Source organism: Phaenicophaeus curvirostris, chromosome 2 (genome assembly GCF_032191515.1).
Source record: "Phaenicophaeus curvirostris isolate KB17595 chromosome 2, BPBGC_Pcur_1.0, whole genome shotgun sequence".
NCBI lineage: Eukaryota > Metazoa > Chordata > Aves > Cuculiformes > Cuculidae > Phaenicophaeus > Phaenicophaeus curvirostris.
The window spans coordinates 105,348,257-105,367,898 of NC_091393.1; the positions used below are offsets into that span (position 1 = coordinate 105,348,257).

The following is a 19,642-nucleotide window of genomic DNA, read 5'->3' on the forward strand; positions in this document are numbered from 1 at the left end:
TTACAGAATTCTGTCTGTCATGCATTCTCATCTCAAAGGCAGCTTGTCTAGGGTTACTGATTGCCTGAGGACTAGATCGATTTCCCAGAGCTTGAGGGGAAAATTGTCCGCCAGGAATAAAAGAAGGCTGATCCCTCTGAAAGATAAATATATACAGGTATACTGAAAAATATGTGTATCTCCACAGCAGTGTGATGATATGGTCTCACAATTTTCAGATTAACATGTTATATAAGCCAAACATAATTTATGCATTCACTCAGTTCAGCTTAAATCAGTTATGTTTAACAATCTCAACCAGACCTAAGATGGTACAAGTAAGACCTTTATATTCCTCTCCTCTACTAAGTGCTCTTAAAAAGAACCCAAACAAACAAACCCTGCATTTTGTGCCCATGCTCTTTCTACATGGGCTGAAAGGCAATCTTTTGGGGAAGTAAGACTTCATCTAACTCACTGCGAACAACATATTCTTTGTAAGTAAAATGAATGACCTCTTCCACTCTTACAGGGATAGTCAGGAAACACGCAATTTAAAAAATAATCACAAGATATAGATGGTACTCAGAGTGGGGATATTATGTGCCCTGAAAGTTTTTGAAGCTATGCTTATCTTGTTACATTTATCTACAGGAAAGCTGGGGAGGGCTCTTTGTCAGGGAGCATAGGGATAGGATGAGAGGGAACAGTTGTAAGCTGAAAGAGTGGAGATTCAGATGAGATAGTAGGAAGAAATTTTTTCTCGTGAGAGTGGTGAGGCACTGGCCCAGGTTGCCCAGGGGAGTCATGGATGGCCCATCCCTGGGTTGGATGAGGCTTTGTGCAACCCAATTCAGTGGAAGGTGACCCCACCCATGGCCCAGGGATTGGAACTGGATAGTCTTTAAGGTCCCTTCCAACCCAAATGATTCTGAGAATGTCCTAACAAAGAACAAAGCTGTGTTGAAATGAACATACAAGAGCCCATTTTTAAAACATCAGAATATTTTGTGAAGAAAAGAAAACTCAACATTGATCCAATAACATAATTTAAAAGATTCTGGCTTGTGTGGATCAGAAAGGGCAAATGTTTTCCCACAACAGCTAATGCTCCTCTATTGCATTTAAGAGATACCTAGCAACACTGCCTTGCTTGCAGGCAGAACGCGAAATAACTATGGTTTGGGGTAAGCCTTCCTTGTTTGTTTTTAGAAACATGCCTCTAATCAAGCAAATTTATTTAATGCAAACTGGCATACATATTTAAACCTAAACCCCTACGCCACTCAGTCAGCTGCCCTCAGCAACACAATTGCTCAGAAGACTTGTGCCAATGCATGGAAAAGCAATTCCTATACAGTGGCCATGCTGAAGCATCACTAAATAATCATGAAAGTGCAGATGTGAAGGACACAATATACAGCTATCATCCAGCACATTCAACACTCTCCCTCCTTTCCCTTTTAAGAAATAACATGCATTTCCTTATTTCAAAGCTCCAGTCTACAAAAAGCCATGAAAAACCTTTAAAACACTTTACACAGCCCAGAAAATACCATGATTACAACTGGAGTTTCAACCAACGTATCTGCTGAAAGCTATAACATATACTTTAATTCCTGCTAGTTTTTGCATTGTGAAAGGAATTAATTTACCTTCATTCTTTTTCTTTTTTCTTTCTGCCGTCTTTTAAAGTTATCCTAAATAAAGAATAAAGAGAAATAAAAGTTTAGCATCCATATTTCTTGTAAAAATATTTCATTTTCATCCTCTACTGACAAGAATGCCATAAGGGTTTTACGCAATGTTCTAAGACATAGGTCAATTCTTGTACCTGTAAATCCAATGGAAACGGGATAGACTTTTCTACCCTATCCTGAAAACCTACAGAGCGAAAAAAGTAGTTGTGTACTCAAAGCCCCACAATTTCAGTAATGGCTTATATCATCTCTTGAGCCTTACTTCAAGGTGAGAGCAGAGCCAAAGGACACAGGCTGCTTGCCTTCACTGGCACAGTTGCCAAAAAAAAAAAAAAAAGGTAGGAGAGGCATTAAGTCCTAGAAACAGGAAAAGAGGAGAAGAGGAGGCTCAAGGAAAGACATTTACTATTCTTGGGCCATGGAATCTGAAAACTTGAACAGCAAACTTACATTTCTGCTTCAATAAAGGTGCAAGCTGGGGCAAAACATTTTGCCAAGACTGGCACAGTATTTTTTGACTGGGAAGTAAATACAATTCTGCTCTTTCATTCACAAGGTGTTTTATCCCTTGTACTTAAACTAGGATACGTCTGCAAAAAACTACACAAACTGCATAAACAGAACAAAAGAACAACAATTTATGGGCATGTTTCAAATGGTAGGAAGCACTGCAAGGTAAGAATGCACCTGGAATTCAAATCTTGGTATTTTGCCCCTGCCCATGGCTGGCGCTTCCACAGGTTGTGGCAAATTACAAACCAATTCCTTCTTCAGTTTTTATAGCAGTTGTTGAAAAAGCTGCAGGCAGTAACAGAACTCATATACAGTTTTCATTTTGCTGTTACTTGGGATAACCAGAAAAACAGGCCTTGCAGTCCTGGACAAGGAAATCAGCTGGAAGCATGCAGTTCTTTCAGTATGGAGGAACGTACACTAGAGATTGTAATTAAAAGACACTTTTTTTTTCCTTATCCTTTTAAAGGAGTGTCACAGTCTAATAGTAATGCATGTGACTAAAACCAACTCCAAGAACATAACAAAAAAAAAAAATTACATCATCATCTTTTCTCTTTTTGAAAATACTATCTTCAACTTCTCCAACAGCCAACATGATCATCTGGACCCGCTGCAGGTTGACAAAACCACTTTCTGTGAGGTACCCCTGCAAATTAGAAAACAATAATTGGAAAACAAACCTTTTACACTCAGGTGTTCTTAAAGAAAGAGCAAAAAAAATTACCCCAGTTTTGTGCACCACATTTTTATATATGTTAACCAAGCGATCAATTGCTCCCTCCCTAAAAATGTAAACAGAGAAGCATGTAATTAGTATAATTTAAAACTACAGTAGGCACATAAACTTGCAGCAAAAGTAAACATACATTCTGATCTACCTGATCTCCAGAGATGGCAGATGAGGAAGAAAGTCATTTCCCACAAAGAAACACATGAAGACCCAGTCATCAACACTTCTTTCAAAATCAAAAGTGAAAGGCAAACTGGCCATTGTGAGCTCTCTTTCCAAGTACTGCAACATACAGAGAAAAGACCATTAGAAAACACCGTATGTAGTTTAAAAACATCATTTATATAAACAGATATAGTAACTGCTTGAAGTTACCTCTCGCAAAACACATAACCGGATGAAGATAAATTCTTGTTCAGACACAGGAAGACTGTCCGCAAACTGATCATGCTAAAAAGAAAGAGTTGCATTACATCTCAGCTCACCTTAACATTTCTCCAGCTCAATTTAAAAAGTTTACTTTGCAGGGGGGAGTTGAGGTACTCAAGTACAGTTTCTCAAGTTCTTACGCCAAGCATACATTTTCCTACTTCACACGTCTGTTTTCTTGCTGTTAAGTTACTGATCAATTTTTCTCTCCAGTGAAAAATAAAACCCAACAAAACATCACAGGTGAGGATGTTAGGTTCCCACAATATTTTTGTGCTACAGAAGTACTATTTTTACTTATTAATATAAGAGGAAGGATAGGCAATTCCAGTAATAGAATTTACATTATGTTTCAGCCAAAAGAAATGACAAGAGGGTTTCATTAAAACAAATTAGTTTAGAGATAAAAAGAATTTCTAGAAATAGCAAAATTCATACCTTGCCTTGTTTTTCTCTGGGCAAACCTTGGCAATCCTTAACCTCATGACCCAACTGGTTACAAAGCGCACATGGCTTGGGTTTATTTGGTTTAAACTCTTCCCTGATTATAGTGAAGTTTGGTTCATGCGTAGCTAACCCAAGCATAATCAAATCAGCTACCAATCAAGAGAGAAGAATAAAATAAAATAAAAGATAAACATTACTAAGCTTTTTTAAAAGTACATTCTACCTTAAGCAAGTGAGCCCACAATGCGCTTACCCACAAACTACCCAGATAGGATAACTAAGTGAAAGTTAGCCCTTTGGTTACAAACAGTGCTAAGTCTTTCCCCATAGATTACACAGAGGTTTCAAAAATGAACAAATACACTGGATTGTTTACACAAATATAAGTGAAAGCCTAAAAATGACAGCCTAACTCAATCACAAAAGAGCACCAGAGGGCTTAATAGCTAGCAAAAGAGAACTCACCATCAGCCCCACATAGACAATGATGAGTGTTTGGGTCATGGTTTGGTTGAGCTATACAAAAGAAAATTACATTTCGTCAGCCAAAATAAATTATTACCAACCATACCTTAATTTAAAACAGAATGTTAATTTCTATTTGAATTTTACCTCTTTGCCTTCTAATGTAATCCATAATTTTATGTTCACCTTCACCAGGAGCACTAGCATCAGACAAAATAACCTGCAAAATGTTTAAATTATGTAAACAATTTATGCCACCACAGTAAAGAAAACAACTTCCCTAGTTCATATCCTGAACATCAAATCTGACTTATGAATACTTAAAATCCAAATCTGTAGTTTTAACTAAAATATTATGGTTGAATATAGAATTATTGAACAGACCTTCATTTTCCTTTACTAACTGTAGGACAAAGCTGACATATCGATTCAAACACCACTGAAATTATGCCATTAACTAAGATATTTCAAGTTTCCTCATAAATCACCAGGGCAATCAAATTACGCACTAGAGAACTAACAAGATAACGCAGATGTTCGCCTGCTCCCTTTTAGATCTTCCAAACCTGTAGATACACTGACACATTGTCACATTACACACTTCCTTACATTGATGTCCAGATGAGCATTAGGGTTTATAAAATTCAAGCCTGATGGAGGGAATTAAGCAAAGTCAACTGCCCTCTACTTAGAAAACTTTAACAGTCAACTTATGGAAAATAAAACAGCCAGCTACATCACAGAAGACTAACTAGTGTGCCTTCTTGTACAGAGCAAACAGTGCTGTCAGAAGCAAAATTCAGTGGGAGAGGTTGAGGAACGGGAGGAGAGAATTTCAAAGCCCAGCAAGCTGATACATACTATTTTCATTGCCTGTCATCTACTGTCATCCATCATTAGAATAACAGAGAAAATGCAGCCTACCTGAGGTAGCAAATGAGGTAAGAAAGAAATAGTGGAAAGAATACATATACAATGTATCTTGACACTCTTCCCTAGAAGTATTCCTAAAACCCTGTCTCCCATTACACCAAATTGTGGCTTCTACTGTCAAACCTTCTCATTGCTCTTAAATGAAATCAAAACCAAATGGTGCTGCTAGATTGCGTTATTAGGATGAAATGCATCTCTGAAGTCCCAGCAGAGTGTGTAAGTTGGTCCATTATTAACAACAGCACAATTCCAGAAGATGAGACAAACGTGTTAAATTTATACCCTTTAATCATATCCCAACCCAGCCTAATAGATCACCTTAATCTTCCTGAAGTAGAACTGTGAAACTTACTGTCAGATTTTTCCACCCTGGGTCACTGTTCAAACGGTCAGCGATGTAATAGCGGAGACATTTAGCAAGATTGTCCATAAACTCAGTTCCCTAAAAAGTGACGGAAGAAAATAAATTAAACCTTCATTCAGACACTGGCAATTGCTGGTTGAAGTGCAAGATTACTTACCGGGGTGATACAGTTACTGTCAAATCTCTCTTTCACTTCTTCTGGAGGAAGAATGCCACCTAGAGCAATAAAAACATTTAACAGAAGTAAATCAATGTGGAACATTAAAACATTTTTTCACGATAAAAACACAAGCGGCTCCCCTGATAACAATTAACACTTACTGAAAATTTGGGGTTTTTTTCCAAGAAAATTACCATTAAATTATCTCCATCTTAAAATAAAGTGTTAGTGCATTTACAAACGTTGTTACTTCAGAAAAGTGATTTCACTTCCTATTCTGGCAAAAGACTGTGAAAGAAATTTCAAAGAAACCACACTTTCTAAATGTAATAAAACATTAGGAAATAATTATTTTCTTACATATTCTCCCCTATGTTTCCACTATCTATTCACTTGGGCTCACAAACAGGATTACACCAACTTCTCTCATCTGAGCTTCATAAAGGGTCTTCGTACTCTAGAAATGCTACAGGAAGAAACGTTAAAAAAGTCTTTGTCCTCCCTTTTTAATCTCTAACTAGGTTACACAATGGCCTTCCCACTTGGCCTACAGCATTCATTCCTCCTAAACAGTCACCTGAATTAATTGCTCCAGCCTAGACAGCATGCTTCAGCTATACACACTCCTTTCACTAGAGTCACAGCACTGTCACCCTTAGAAAGTTGCACTGATTTTATTTCCTCGCCAAGTTTAGTGTCTCCACTGTCAAGTAACTACCCGTGTTCACAGTTCATTATTCCTGTGCAGGAGTATTTTCATTTAATCCCTGCTTTCAAGCCTCAATGCTCCTTTCATCAAGCCCAATAGACTCGTATCAGGTTGATGCAAAAATTGCCGTTATTGTCACTGTACACTGCAATGCTTATTTTGGATTATAAACTTTTATTTAACGGTAAAAGGGTGTACTACATGAATAAAGCACAAATTTTGTTCTACTTATCCTATTGGCTTTGTTTTCACTGTTTATTCTTTTTTATATTATGCTCTCAAATCAAAGGTGGGGGAAAAAAGCAAATGGGAGCGATTTTGTTGGCCGGGACTTCTTCCACTGGATCAGGCTCCTCAAAGTCTCACCCAATTTGGTCTTGAACACCTCCAGGGATAGGGCACCTACGACTTCTCTGGGCAACCTGTGCCAGTGCCTCACTACCCTCAGAGTTCTAATGCCTCACCCCACATTTCTTTCTAACGTCTAAACTAGATCTGCCCTGTCTCAGCTTAAAACCACTCCCCACATCGCATCCCTGTACACCCTGATAAAGAGCCTCTCCCCATCTTTGCTGTAGGCCCCTTTTAAGTACTAGAAGGCTGCTATAAGGTCTCCCTGTAGCCTTTTCTTCTGAAGGCTGAACAACACCATCAAAAATGTACAGCTTGACACTGGTTCCAAAAATTTCGTAATGGAAATGAGAGCCTTGAAGACGAGGGTGATCATGGACATCTTTCTGCTATAGACAACCCATTGAGAGTCATTACTGAAGTGGATCCAAACAAAAGAACTCAAGAGGTTGCAGAAGAACTAAATGTTGATCATTCAACAGTTGTTAAACATCTGCACCCAACTGGAAAATCAAAAAAGCTCAATAAATGGGTGCTGTAAGAGCTGAATGAAAACAAAAATAATCAAATAATCACCATTACAAAGTCTGCTCTGTGCTTCTTTTGTGCAATAAAAACAATCCATTCCTTGACTGCATTGTGGCATGTGACAAAAAACGGGTTCTATATCACAACCAACCGCATTCCACACAGCGGCTGCACCAAGATGAAGCACCAAATTCCCTCAATCAAAGCTGCATCAAAAGAAGGTTATGGTCACTGGTGGCTGGCAAGGGGAATCATCCATAACAACTTACTGAATCCTAGTGAAACAACTACAGTAGAGAAGTATTTCCAGGAAATCAACAAAATACACCAAGAAATGTGATGTTTATGTCCAACATTGCCCAATCGAAAAGGGCCAATTCTTTCCCATGACAACACCCGACTGCACATCTTGGAAATGACTCTGCAGAAGCTGCATCAACTGGTCTACAAAGCTCTACCTCACTCAAATTACTCAGACCTCTCACCTACTGAGTACCACATTTTCAAGCATCTCAACAACTCCCTGCAAGAAAAGGTTTTCCACAACCAATCAGTAGCTCAAAATGCATTTAAAGAATTAATCAGTTTTGGGACTCCAGAATTCTAAGCTACTGAAATAAACAAACTTGTTTCTTGTTGGCAAAAATGTGTAGATTCTAACGGTTCTTATTTCAATTATTAAATTTTGTTCTAAGCTGAGAGATACTGCTTTTAAAGTCGATGGTTAAAACCATCAATTATTTTTGCACCAACCTAATACTTCCGTCCATAAGAGTTTTATTTAGTTTAGCTATCTCTGGTCTTCTGTTCAGTTAAGAGTACTCAACACAGATCTGCTTCAAGACAGGAGACAGAAAAATTAAAAACTGACATTTTGTTTTATTTTAGGTATTAACTTTGGAAAACACAAATGCATCCTCCTGCAAATTCGCTATCCTCTCCTTCTAGGAACACATAGGCAAACATCCACTGAGCTAGACATCCCTTTTCTAACCCTTACTCAAGCATTCAAAACAAACAGGGTGACTCTCACTTGAAAAACCTCAGATATGGCCACAGCTCTACCTTTTGCCAGAATTTCTTGTCTTATTTTTTGCTTCTCTTCAGCAGCTTCCATGCCCTCCTTTGATGCTCTGAATCTTCTTGACCGCTGTTGATTCATTTTTGCACGTGGAGCCTAAAAAGGTATCATAATGCCTGGTTCAGTTGTTGCATCTGGACAATTGTTTCCTTTCTGGATGAGCCTTTTGAAACAGGCCAGTCTGTGATTAATACAAACATCTAACATGACATCAGTCTAAGCTGGAACTAGAACAGGGATTCCTGTTGTCCCTCATGTCACCACTAGCTCTCCTATGGCAGCACAGGGAGCTGGACATGTTTCTAAATAGGTCTCTTGAGCCTCTCCATGAGGTAAGACAGCAGCATGCACAGCTGTAACCCCATCTCCATAATGCACAGTGCTCAAAGATTCAGATTTCCTTGCAAAATAAATTAAACTTAGTGATGCATATTTAAGAAGCTCTATTTATTATATACCCTTTATCCAACAAGAAACTCCTATAAATGTATTCGTAACTCTTTTGGAAATGAAAAGACTATGGCAGACAGTAATTAGCTATTACCAATGGCAGGTACCTGGAGTTTTTAAAAGGATACATCAACATTTAGTTGGGATTCCTTCTATATAAACACGTTGGGAATTCCTGAACTTGAATTCAGGTTAAAAAAACTTCTTATTTGATACTCATTTTATCTTTGAGAAACTGAAAAGTGTAGAAAAACAGCCAAAGCCTAAGAGACCTTCTGGTACTCTGCTAGGCCGTTTTGACATCTCTTAGTGAGGGTATGCCACCTGGACAGAAGAAAACTCAGTAAAGCAAGGCTAATAAGAAAAGGTGCTATGTTTCATTAGACCAACAGAGGTACTGAGGGGATACGAGGATCAGCTAAGGGGAAAGACAAGCTTTCAGCTTCAAACGTGCCTTAAGGCTAGCCTGTGAAATATTCCACAGCACAATTCAGTCACTGCTCATTTTAAATTCATATGCTTAAATGGTTTCCTGGCTTTTCCCAGTATGCATTATTACTAAATCCACTGAACAGTAGAGCATAAGCAGTTTCAGAGCATTACTGTCTTATGGAAGCTTCCTGCATTTCAGGAGCAAAGTTCAGGCTGTGGTAGACTACATTAGCCAGCTCACATAACCCTGAGGAAAACAAAACCCATGAATACTTTTAATTACACTCACTGCAATTGTATCAACAGTCTATTTTTCTCTGTATTTTTTCATTTTAGAAAACTATTTCCCAAAGGATCTTATGAGAGCAGGTGGTATCCATCCTAATTTTATTAACAGCCATTACCTGGAACTAAATATATCAATACTTACTACTCCATCTATAGCCATGTAAAGAAGTCGCCTTGGTCTTACGATGTTGAAGATCCTGTCAATATACTCAAAAATCGCAACCATCATTTCATCTTCATTTTTGGGTGCTGGTCTAAAAGACAGAACATTCAATATAATGTCTGAAATGCTACCAACAAATCCTATTTGTAAAAAGACAAAAAAAATTGCCTTACTTGTCTTCTGGATGTGTACAAGGGTGAATTATACCATTCATATCCAAATACAGATTATCGAACTCCACCTCATTTGGATTAGGTTTGCTTGTATCAATTGGAACCTTAACGCCATTGCACTCTTTAGCCTGTGAAACAAATATTTCAGTACCTGATTAGAGAAGTATCACAGAGGTATTAATGTACAGACTCAAAGTTTATTTTTTTCAAGGGCAGTAGGAAAAAAAAAAAAAAAAGACAGTAACAAGCTACCCACAATTACCTGAACATGCATGCTTACACTATTAAAATCGTGCACTTTTTTGTAAAAAAGATGTTTATAAGCCACCACAACTAGAAAATATTATGACTTACAGCAGAGTTGGGTCATTTCTGTTGATCAGCAAGCATTATAAACAACAAGTTTCCACACCTCCATATTATTCAAGAAAGCAATTCTGCTGCCAGGACCATACTGATCCCTCAAAATTTAGCAAAGGAACTTCAAAGTTTATAATACGACACTACAACTTCGACATGATAACCAAGAAGCATTGAATTCTTTCTACTTCAAACAGTAAATTCCTCAGATTGACATGTCCAAACAAACGTGCACTTCTGCCTTTTCTCACTGCAATCCAATATTTAAGTGGTATGCACAGGGCAGGGCAGTAAAAATGATTTGCCTATGGCTGCTCACAGATCAGAGCCCAGCTGACAACACGATGAGCATCCCAAAGTATATTAGCACATCCTGGTGAGCAAAGGACAACGAGATTTAACTGGAAAAGGAGTTTTCCCAGATTCCTGTGTACAAAGAAAGGAGATCCTTTCAGATCCCACCAGCCAAATCTCCAGTTTTGGTACATATGTGTTACTTTTCCTGGTGACTATCAAACGCATCAAGATGCTCAAACCCCTGGACTCTTCAACCCCTGCTGCTGAGTTTGCTTGTGATTTGAAGTTATTGAATCAGAGTGGTTTGAGTTGGAAAGGTCCTCAAAGGTCCCAACCCCCCTGCCATTGGCAGGGACACCTTCCACTGCATCAGGTTGCTCAAAGCCTCATCCAACCTGGCCTTGAACACCTCCAGGGATGGGGCATCCACCACTTCCCTGAGCAACCTGTGCCAGTGCCTCACCACCCTCACAGGAAAAAATTCTTCCAATAATCTAAATAAAACACAGTCATTACCTTCCACGTCTGAATATAAAGTAAACTTCTGACTATAATGCTTCATTTCCTCTGTGTTACTGCTTTTTCTGCTCCCAGGCTGCTGTCTAATGAGCATGATATCCAGGCTACATCACAGATTGTAAACTCTATGCTAAGTTATAAACACCCTAAACTACCTATAGCCACATGCCATCCTGTACCACTTGGACACTCTTGAACACTCACAAGAGGCTATACAAGGTAAATCCAGAAGTACAAAGAAAACTAATTGCAGCTTAACTGGGAGTAATAAACAATACCACCCTACTTCGCATCTGCTGCCACATCAGTGACAAGTAACTACCTAGGTGGAGAGAACAGTCTCTCTAATCAGCCTCAGAGACTGGAGTCGGCACTGCAATATCTACACACGGGAACCTCACCCCTTCTCTCAAGCCATCAAAGCAATCAGTTTTGTAAAAGAAACACTCTCTAGTGTTTCAAAGTGGATTAGTAACCATGTTCCATTTTGTTTCCTCCATATGTTTGGGTTTTTTTGTTTGAGCCTTTGTGTTGGGTTTTTTTTTAGTTTGGTCAAAAGGCAATTAGCAACAATGTAACAGCAATTGTGAAAACTCCACATTCTCTCTTTCAAAGCAATTCCACCAGCCAAACGTATAAGCTGCTGAATCAAACACCAAAAGCATCAGTGATGCAAGAGACATGAACTGATCAAGAAAAAGTTACAAGCCTTTGCAGTGGAATCATGACTGGAAAGGGTCATATCACAGAGCTGGAATGAAAAGCACTCTTGAATAGCTTGGTATAAAGTGGAAATTAAAAAAATTAATGTTGTGTTGTTACCTTATGGCTATGATCACAGGGTTACACGAGAGATGAGGGGAAAATGGGATACTGCCAGTCCTCTTCTTCACGTGAAACTTAGCAGTAGCTGATAAACTAGCACCATGCACTTGCTCTAAACATGTATTTGCAGACTTGCTGCCTGCTGAATGAGTTTCCCACCTCTCTCATACAGACTCAAACTGTCAGATGTAAAGAGAAAAACTCAGAGATCATACCATCAATTCTACACAGTCTTCTTGCTTAGAGAAGCAGTGGAACCAGCTGAACTTACCCACCTTAAAATGCAAAACTAAAACCCCTAAAGCAAAGGCTTTATTCAGTATTTACATTTTTCACAATTATAGGCGTATGGAATTCTTTCAGAGCAATTTTTTGAAGTAATTTTTAAATGACTCTACACTAAGTTCCTCTATTTCACTTCTTCAGAACAAGTGAAATTTCTCCTAATTCACATCTTTCTTATACTCTTCATCCAAACAAGTCCAATTCTGGCAGATGAAATCCTGACCACTGTTTACTTCCTTTATTGAACTTTCTAGAACAAAGAATTAGCAGAAATCAGTTGTCAGGTGCAAGCACTGTACAGTAGCTTGCAGTTCTAATAAAGTCACCCTGGGAAACCAAGACCTGCAATTTTAAAAGAAGATTAATCATTCTGGTTTACATCAGATCACAGGACGAGAAGCTTGCCTTGTGTTCTACTTGATCTTTCATCAAACCTCTTGCCAGAGCTAACTGCAACTCAGAAGATATCAAAGGCTTACAATGACATGATACAGAAAATAAAACTGCCCCCCTCGTCACAGATCTTATTTTCAGTCTTTAAGGTAAAGGAAAATAAGCATGATCTCTTTCAGATGGCTTTGAAAGCTATTCAGTTTTCATCTGCATACTGCTATGTCAGCAACTTCACCACTGCATCCTCATAAACCTATCAGATTTTTAATGTAACAGCCTTGTAAAAGGTTTAAGTATCTGGGAGAGATATCTCTTGTGATATAACTAAACTGTTCACTTTTAATCTGCAGCCTCTTTTGAAGCCATTGAAAATAGATCTTCAAATATGATACTTTAGTTGCAGCTTTATTAATTCGTATGCATTTGATTAAGAATATTCTCTCCTGGATTTTATATTATCTTCAAGATCTTCCTCTTATTCTTCCTGCTCAGCTTAAGGAGAAGATTAATCAGATTTAAGCAAAGGAAATAATCTAGCAAGGTAAGAGAACAAGGATCAACTTTTTAATATTTCAAAGAGACAAGCTACTGGGAGATATAAAATTTCTGATTAGAGAGATTTATAAGCAATCCTAAAATACATATAGAGCTGATTACATCGTGACAGAAGTTTAAATTAATCTACAGTAAGGCAAACTACAGCTTCTCAGTACTGTCCTAGTCCTCTCTCAAATTTATGAGATTTGAATGTAAAAAAAATGTAATGTATATGATTTATCCATGTGCTTTCCTTACTGTAATTGCAATGTGCTCTTAAGTCAGAACAAAGTACGTGGATAAGGACATCAGCACTTGATACTTCAGTTATTTTAGAAGTCATATTTATCCTTTATTCTAATAAAGAACATTTGCTATTTCAAGCTCTATTATTAAAAAACCAGAATAATGTACAATCACAAACTCAGTAAAACCAAGACTATGTAAGTCTTCATTTTACCTAAATACTAGAGCAGTTTTGATTAAAGACTAATTCAAATGTTTACAAATATGATGAAAAAACTAAGTCTTTGGCTTTCAGAGAAAACTGTACTTAATTGTTACAGATTGTAGATATTCTTGCTGTTTGAATTGTAACTGCTTTTATATAGATGGATCCTAAAGCATTATGCAGAAACTGCTGGACAAGCTTGCAAGACAAAAATTTAGAACACCCATTTACTGTGAAGACAAAAGTGTAAAATAATGTACTTTATAGTGTCAAAACTCTATCTGCACCCTCTTCATCAGAAAAGCACCGCTTCAAAACATCACAGCCAAACTTTACCTTGTGACCTTTTTGCTGTGACTGAGCACTGAGGCTCTTGCCAGCATGGCAGATGCGTGACAGATAACCAACGGAGCTGCTGCCACCACACTCCCAATGTTACTTTTGGAATGAGTGCTCATTCATGCAAGTCAGCCTTGGATGTAGTGAAGGAAAGGGGGAATTTGGTTAACAAAATTCCCCCCCAATACCTTTGCCACTCACTTTTCCCTGGCAGGCATGATAGTGATACACTGTCCTCAAAAGCACTTTAAAGTGAGGATTACCCAGATCCTCAGAATAAACCACAACTGAGACACAAAACCCAAAAGTTTGATAAAGCTCTAGTGAGAACCATCACTGCCAGCATCTTATTCCAGAGTAAGCATTCCTATGAGAGGCTAACAAGCTGTACTCGTAAACTCATGAACCATCACGCTCTGTAACAATTCCCCCAGGCAGACAAATCCTCACTGGAGAAAATAAATTGCTTCTTGCAGCTACAGGTAAAATAAACTTCACACTTCTCTCACACTGAGAGAAGCTAACTGAAACCACGATGGTAATTGAAGTAAGAGAGAAACTCAGTTTTACCTGTGCGATATTTAATTAATCCAGATGTACAATTCTGTTTCACAATCTGAATTTGAAATACAAAACCAGCCTGACCAAAAGAACTAAATAATATAATTGATCTGTCTACCATTCACACACACCAAAATCTAGCTGACGGTAGGCAGGTAATACATGCAGTTAAAAAAACCCAGTGGCAATACATAATCCAATCCCTCTACTCTTTTCCCCTATCTTCTCTACCTCGCCTGCACATTCCTATCTACTTCACAGTACTGCATTCTCCAAACACAAGGCATTTCTCCCAGGGAAGGACAGGAGGCAGCGCAAAGGCAGAAGCCACAGCAAATGCTCAGCAGCATGGATGTGAACCTTGAAAACCAGGACTACAGAAAAGAACAGAACACAGCTAGCACATCTTGACAAAAGTCAAATGATACAATTTATCTGGAGATGTGCAGAGAACAAAAACAGTTTGGGAAGCATGAACTCAAGAGTTTAAAAGCTTTGTTAGTCTGGAAGAGAATAACTGGCTGTGTTCACTACCCTGTAAAGCTACCACAGTGCAGCTATTCAAATCCAATGCAAGTCTGTGCTGCCACTGAAGAGAGACACCTCCATCCCCTCCTCACCTCCCACCTCCTATTGTGTCCCTTAGGATAGCACAAGCATTCACATGCCTGAAATGATGCACAGAAAGGAGCCAGCCTGTCTGAGAACCTGCCTAGCAAAACCACATAAACAAATATTATTTCAGCTGCGGTACTTCCACAGGTGACCACAGAGACTTCCGAGCTAGTGCAAGGGAGAAGATAAATATAAGCCATCAGCTGAAGGCAGGGACCAGGCAGCTTAAAGCAATTAAGAAACCGCACCTACTAGGAGTTGTGGGGTAGTAAAATCACCTGTGGAATCCAGCATCCAGGGTGGGACTAAGTCTTTATCAAAACCTGCCTTCTGTTGCTACAAAAAAGCGACATTTTAGACATCGTCTCTGGAAAAATCAGCTCTCTGTTTGAGAAAGAGATAGTTCTCCTACAATAGAGAATACCTTAGCATCATAGAATGGCTTGGGTTGGAAGGGACCTTAAAGATCATCCCGTTCCTGGGCACGGACACCTTCCACTGCATCAGGTTGCTCAAAGCCTCATCCAACCTGGCTCTGAACACCTCCAGGGATGGGGCAGCCACCACTTCTCTGGCTTTTGTGCCAGGGCCTCACCACCCTCACCGTGAAGAATGTCTTCCCCCTCCCCCCCATCTCGGGCCCTGGCACCTCTAACGGGCCCTGGCACCTCTAACGGGCCCTGGCACCTCTAACGGGCCCTGGCCCCCACCCTGGTCGTCCCACCCCACCTTCTCCTCCACACAGTTGACGATGATGGAGGGGTACTTGCGGCTGAGCCAGCGGAAGAAGGCCGGCACTCCCATGGCGGGCCCAGCACTCTCCGGGCGCAGAAGAGGCGGCGAGCGGCACTTCCGGGAGCAGAGGGCGGCGCGGGGCACCATGGGAGGGCGGGCGCGCGCCCAAAGCGGTGGCGGCGGTCACGTGGGCGGCGGATAGTTCTGTGTCCCGTAAGGCTGTGAGGGCGGTGGGGAGGGAGAGGCTGCTGGGGTATGGAGTGGGATTCCTGTTCCAGACAGTGGAATACTTTGATTTAAGCTAAAGGAGAGTCAGGTTTTCATTCAAAATAACTAGGTTGGGGATTTTTTGTTTTGGATTTCTTGGTTGGTTATTTTTGAAAGTGAATGCCTCTCTGATAGCACTTTTTTTTTATTGCATATTGAGAGCTGCCCTGCGGAGAAGGACTTGGGGGTGCTGGTTGATGAGAAGCTTGACTTGAGCCGGCAATGTGTGCGCTCGCAGCCCAGAAGGGCGGCTATATCCTGGGCTGCATCAAAACAAACGTGGCCAGCAGTCAAGGGAGGTGATTCTGTCCCTCTGTTCCTCTCTTGTGAGACTCCTCTGGGGTACTGTGTCCAGTTCTGGAATCCTCAACGTAAGAAGGATATGGAGCTCTTGTAATGGTCCAGAGGAGGGCTAGAAGGATGCTCAGAGGGCTGGAGCACCTCCTATATGAGGACAGGCTGAGAGAGTTGGGGTTGTTCAGCCTGGAGAATGCTTCAGGGAGACCTTATAGCGACCTTCCAGTACCTGAAGGGGCCTACAAGAAAGCTGGGGAGAGGCTGTTTACAAAGGCTTGTGGTGATCAGACTAGGTCAATGGGTATAAACTGGAGAGGGGCAGATTTGGGCTAGACATAAGGAAGAATTTCTTCACTATGAGAGTGGTGAGGCACTGGCACAGGTTGCCCAGGAGAGCTGTGGCTACCCCATCCCTGGAGGTGTTCAAGGCCAGGTTGGATGGGGCCTTGGGCAGCCTGATCTACTGGGATGTCCCTGCCCATGGTAGGAACTGGATGATCTTTAAGGTTCCTTCCAACCATAACTATTCTATGATTCTATGTTTTTTTTTCAAATAGTGTTTTTCCAGAAAATGTTAACACTCTTCATTCTTCTTATATCAAAACCACCGGCAAATAAAGCTCTCTGAGATTTGTTTTGGAGTTTTAGAAAGCAAGCATCCTTCAAGCATCTCCATCAATTGTGTGCAAAGAGAGAAGAGCTGGGGACAGAATATATATCCTGCTTACGTGCATATATATAAATTTTCCCAGAAATCTTATGCATATGCTATTACTTTCCCAGGTCTAGTTTTAATGTTATTATGAACTTCACAACAGTCAAATCTCTTGCTAATTGGGGTTGGCTCCAGCTCTGTCTGACCTTGCATTTGAGATAGGGAAGGACTGCAAACAGAGGTGATTATAGAAGACACATCTGTTCAGCACAGATCATACTTTACACAAGATGTTATCATTTCCAAAAGTGGTAAAAGAAGTAGCTACTATTACAAAAAGTGGAATATTTTGATTTAAGCTAAAGTAGAGTTAAGTTTCGTCTAAGCAATTGTACAGCATGTCACTCTGATAGCACGTTTTCTTTTAGACAGTGTTTTCCAGCCACAGTTCATTCTTTTAAGATAAAAAGTCATTATCCTACTCTACTCAGGCTGCACCTGGAGTACTGCATTCAGTTTTGGTCCCTGCTACACAAAAAAAAAGATGTGGACAAGCTGGAGAGGGTCCAGAGAAGGGATACTAAGATGATAAGAGGACTGGGAAACCTTCCATACAAAGTTAGGCTGAGAGAACTGGATTTGTTCAGCCTTGAGAGGAGAAGGCTTAGTGTAGACCTTATCACCATGTTCCAGTACCCAAAGGGTGTCTACCGAGAGGATGGAGACTCCCTTTTCACAAGGAATCACATAGAAAAGACAAGGGGTAGTGGGTAGAAGTTGCTTCTGGGGAGATTGCACTTGGATTCCAGAAGAAAAGTTTTCACCATGAGAACTGTTAAACATTGGAACAATCTCCCCAGGGAAGTGGTGAATTCCTCTTCACTGGACACTCTTAAGGCTCAACTTGACAGGGTGCTGAGCCATCTCACTTAAACTATGTATCACCTACAAAGGTGGGACCAGATGATCACTGAGGTCCCTTCCAACCTGGCATTCTGTGGTTCTGTGACTGAAGGGTGAGGTACTGGGAGAGGCCTTTTCCTCTTGGGAAGGAGAGGATGGGGCTGCTTTCAGTTCAACAAGGCTGCTTGGACTCGATGACTCAAAGGTCTTTTCCAACCTAATGATTCTATAATTCCACAATAAGGAATCAGACTGGAGAGTGAGGTTCTGGAAGATGCCTTTCCCCTTGGGAAGGAGGCAGTGGAGCTGCTTTCAGTTTCAGCAAGGCTGCCACCGCAGTAAGGAATCAGACTGAAGGGTGAGGCGCTGGAAGAAGCCTTTTCCCCTTGGGAAGGAGGGGAGTCTGCTGGCAGTGGTTTAACATGAACACTAGCAGGAGGGCAGAGGGGCAGCGGAAGCTGAGGGGACGTTGCCAGGAGCAGTGAGTGTAAAATCGCTTGGTGCGATTCATGACAGTCACAAGAAGTAAAGAAACCCCATCCCATCGCTTTCCCCATTGCATAAGCAAATAGTATTAAGTTAGACATTTCATGATGTTGAAATGGAATGAAACCTTCAGGTATTAAATGGGATTAACACAAGGAAGATTTTGTGCTCTCTTGTGTCCTGTCACTGTACACCCAACTTCATTAGGAGGGCAGTGACGGGGGCAAGGATATGAAAAAGCAGCCTGAGAATCATTAACAAAAATAACAAAATCTCAGCAGTGCTTATTGAGTCAACGCTGCTGATTTGGGGAGGGGAGAAGAACCTTGCTACTTTGCTAATTTGCTGTAGAACAATTTAACCCAATATTTTATTTCTCATTATTCTTAGCCTCACTTAGCTGTTGTTAAGCCATTTTCTGTTGTCACTCCTCTTAATAAAATCTGTGACTTGAATAAATTTCCCCAGCAACTTCGTATTGGAACCACATCTGTGGTATCAGCTAAAGATTGTCCTTTATCTGTTCCTTACAAAATGTTCCCTGATTGAAGTTTCCTATTGTAGTGCTTCTCCTCTTGGAATTTTGCGTAGAGTAAGACAGCTTAGTATTAACACTTTATTTGTATTGATGGGCAATCAGTTGTTTTTCTGATAATGCTAAAGAAAACAGAAGACAGCAGCACTAGCAAATGCAAATGAAATATGATCATCTTATCTTATAATTACTTGAGTAAACAAGTGCTGGAAAAAAATAATACTGTAACAAATATTTCCTTGAAAAGTCAATCTATGTTTTGCTAAAAAAAAAAAACAAAACCCAAACCAACCCCAAACTTGTATAAATATCCTACAGCAAAATTCTCCCTGCAGAAACATGACCTGGCATCCTCAGTGAAGGAGATGAAAGCACAACTTTTTAAGAACAGGATGGGTGAGGCAGAAGCAGCTGAGCTAGAGGGCTGCTATTGTGCCAGGTGTATGTCAGTGACTGGGAAATACGGAGTCTTCTCCACTGCAAGAAGGAGTAGCAGAAGTCTGCTGCTATAGGAAAACTATGTTGTTGACAAACAGTAGCAATAATTTCTCTCTGACATCTGGTTTGGAGTGGGAATGAGCTCCTTTCTCAGTACAGCCTTCTCTCTTGGGAAGCGACCACCAGCTCAATCAGCTTCCCCATCTGTGGCCAAAGACAGCAGGGGTTCTTGGCTCCCAGAAATCT

The 19,642-nt window shown here is 40.2% G+C and overlaps 1 protein-coding gene across 1 annotated transcript in view; it reads right to left on the reverse strand.

Annotated features, from left to right (window-relative positions):
• Positions 1-15,912, reverse strand: part of XRN2 (5'-3' exoribonuclease 2) — a 51,649-nt gene extending 35,737 nt beyond the window's left edge. The window contains exons 1-15 of the mRNA XM_069850292.1: positions 15,810-15,912; positions 9,899-10,026; positions 9,705-9,816; positions 8,377-8,488; positions 5,721-5,779; positions 5,552-5,641; positions 4,414-4,486; positions 4,267-4,317; positions 3,793-3,950; positions 3,301-3,375; positions 3,074-3,207; positions 2,920-2,977; positions 2,734-2,841; positions 1,635-1,679; positions 5-136 (exon numbers count right to left, since the gene is read on the reverse strand). Coding sequence (XP_069706393.1) covers positions 5-136; positions 1,635-1,679; positions 2,734-2,841; positions 2,920-2,977; positions 3,074-3,207; positions 3,301-3,375; positions 3,793-3,950; positions 4,267-4,317; positions 4,414-4,486; positions 5,552-5,641; positions 5,721-5,779; positions 8,377-8,488; positions 9,705-9,816; positions 9,899-10,026; positions 15,810-15,884 — 1,410 coding nt within the window. The 5' untranslated portion in view covers positions 15,885-15,912. The remainder of the gene's footprint in view (positions 1-4; positions 137-1,634; positions 1,680-2,733; positions 2,842-2,919; positions 2,978-3,073; positions 3,208-3,300; positions 3,376-3,792; positions 3,951-4,266; positions 4,318-4,413; positions 4,487-5,551; positions 5,642-5,720; positions 5,780-8,376; positions 8,489-9,704; positions 9,817-9,898; positions 10,027-15,809) is intronic.
• Between the last annotated feature and the right edge of the window lie 3,730 nt (positions 15,913-19,642).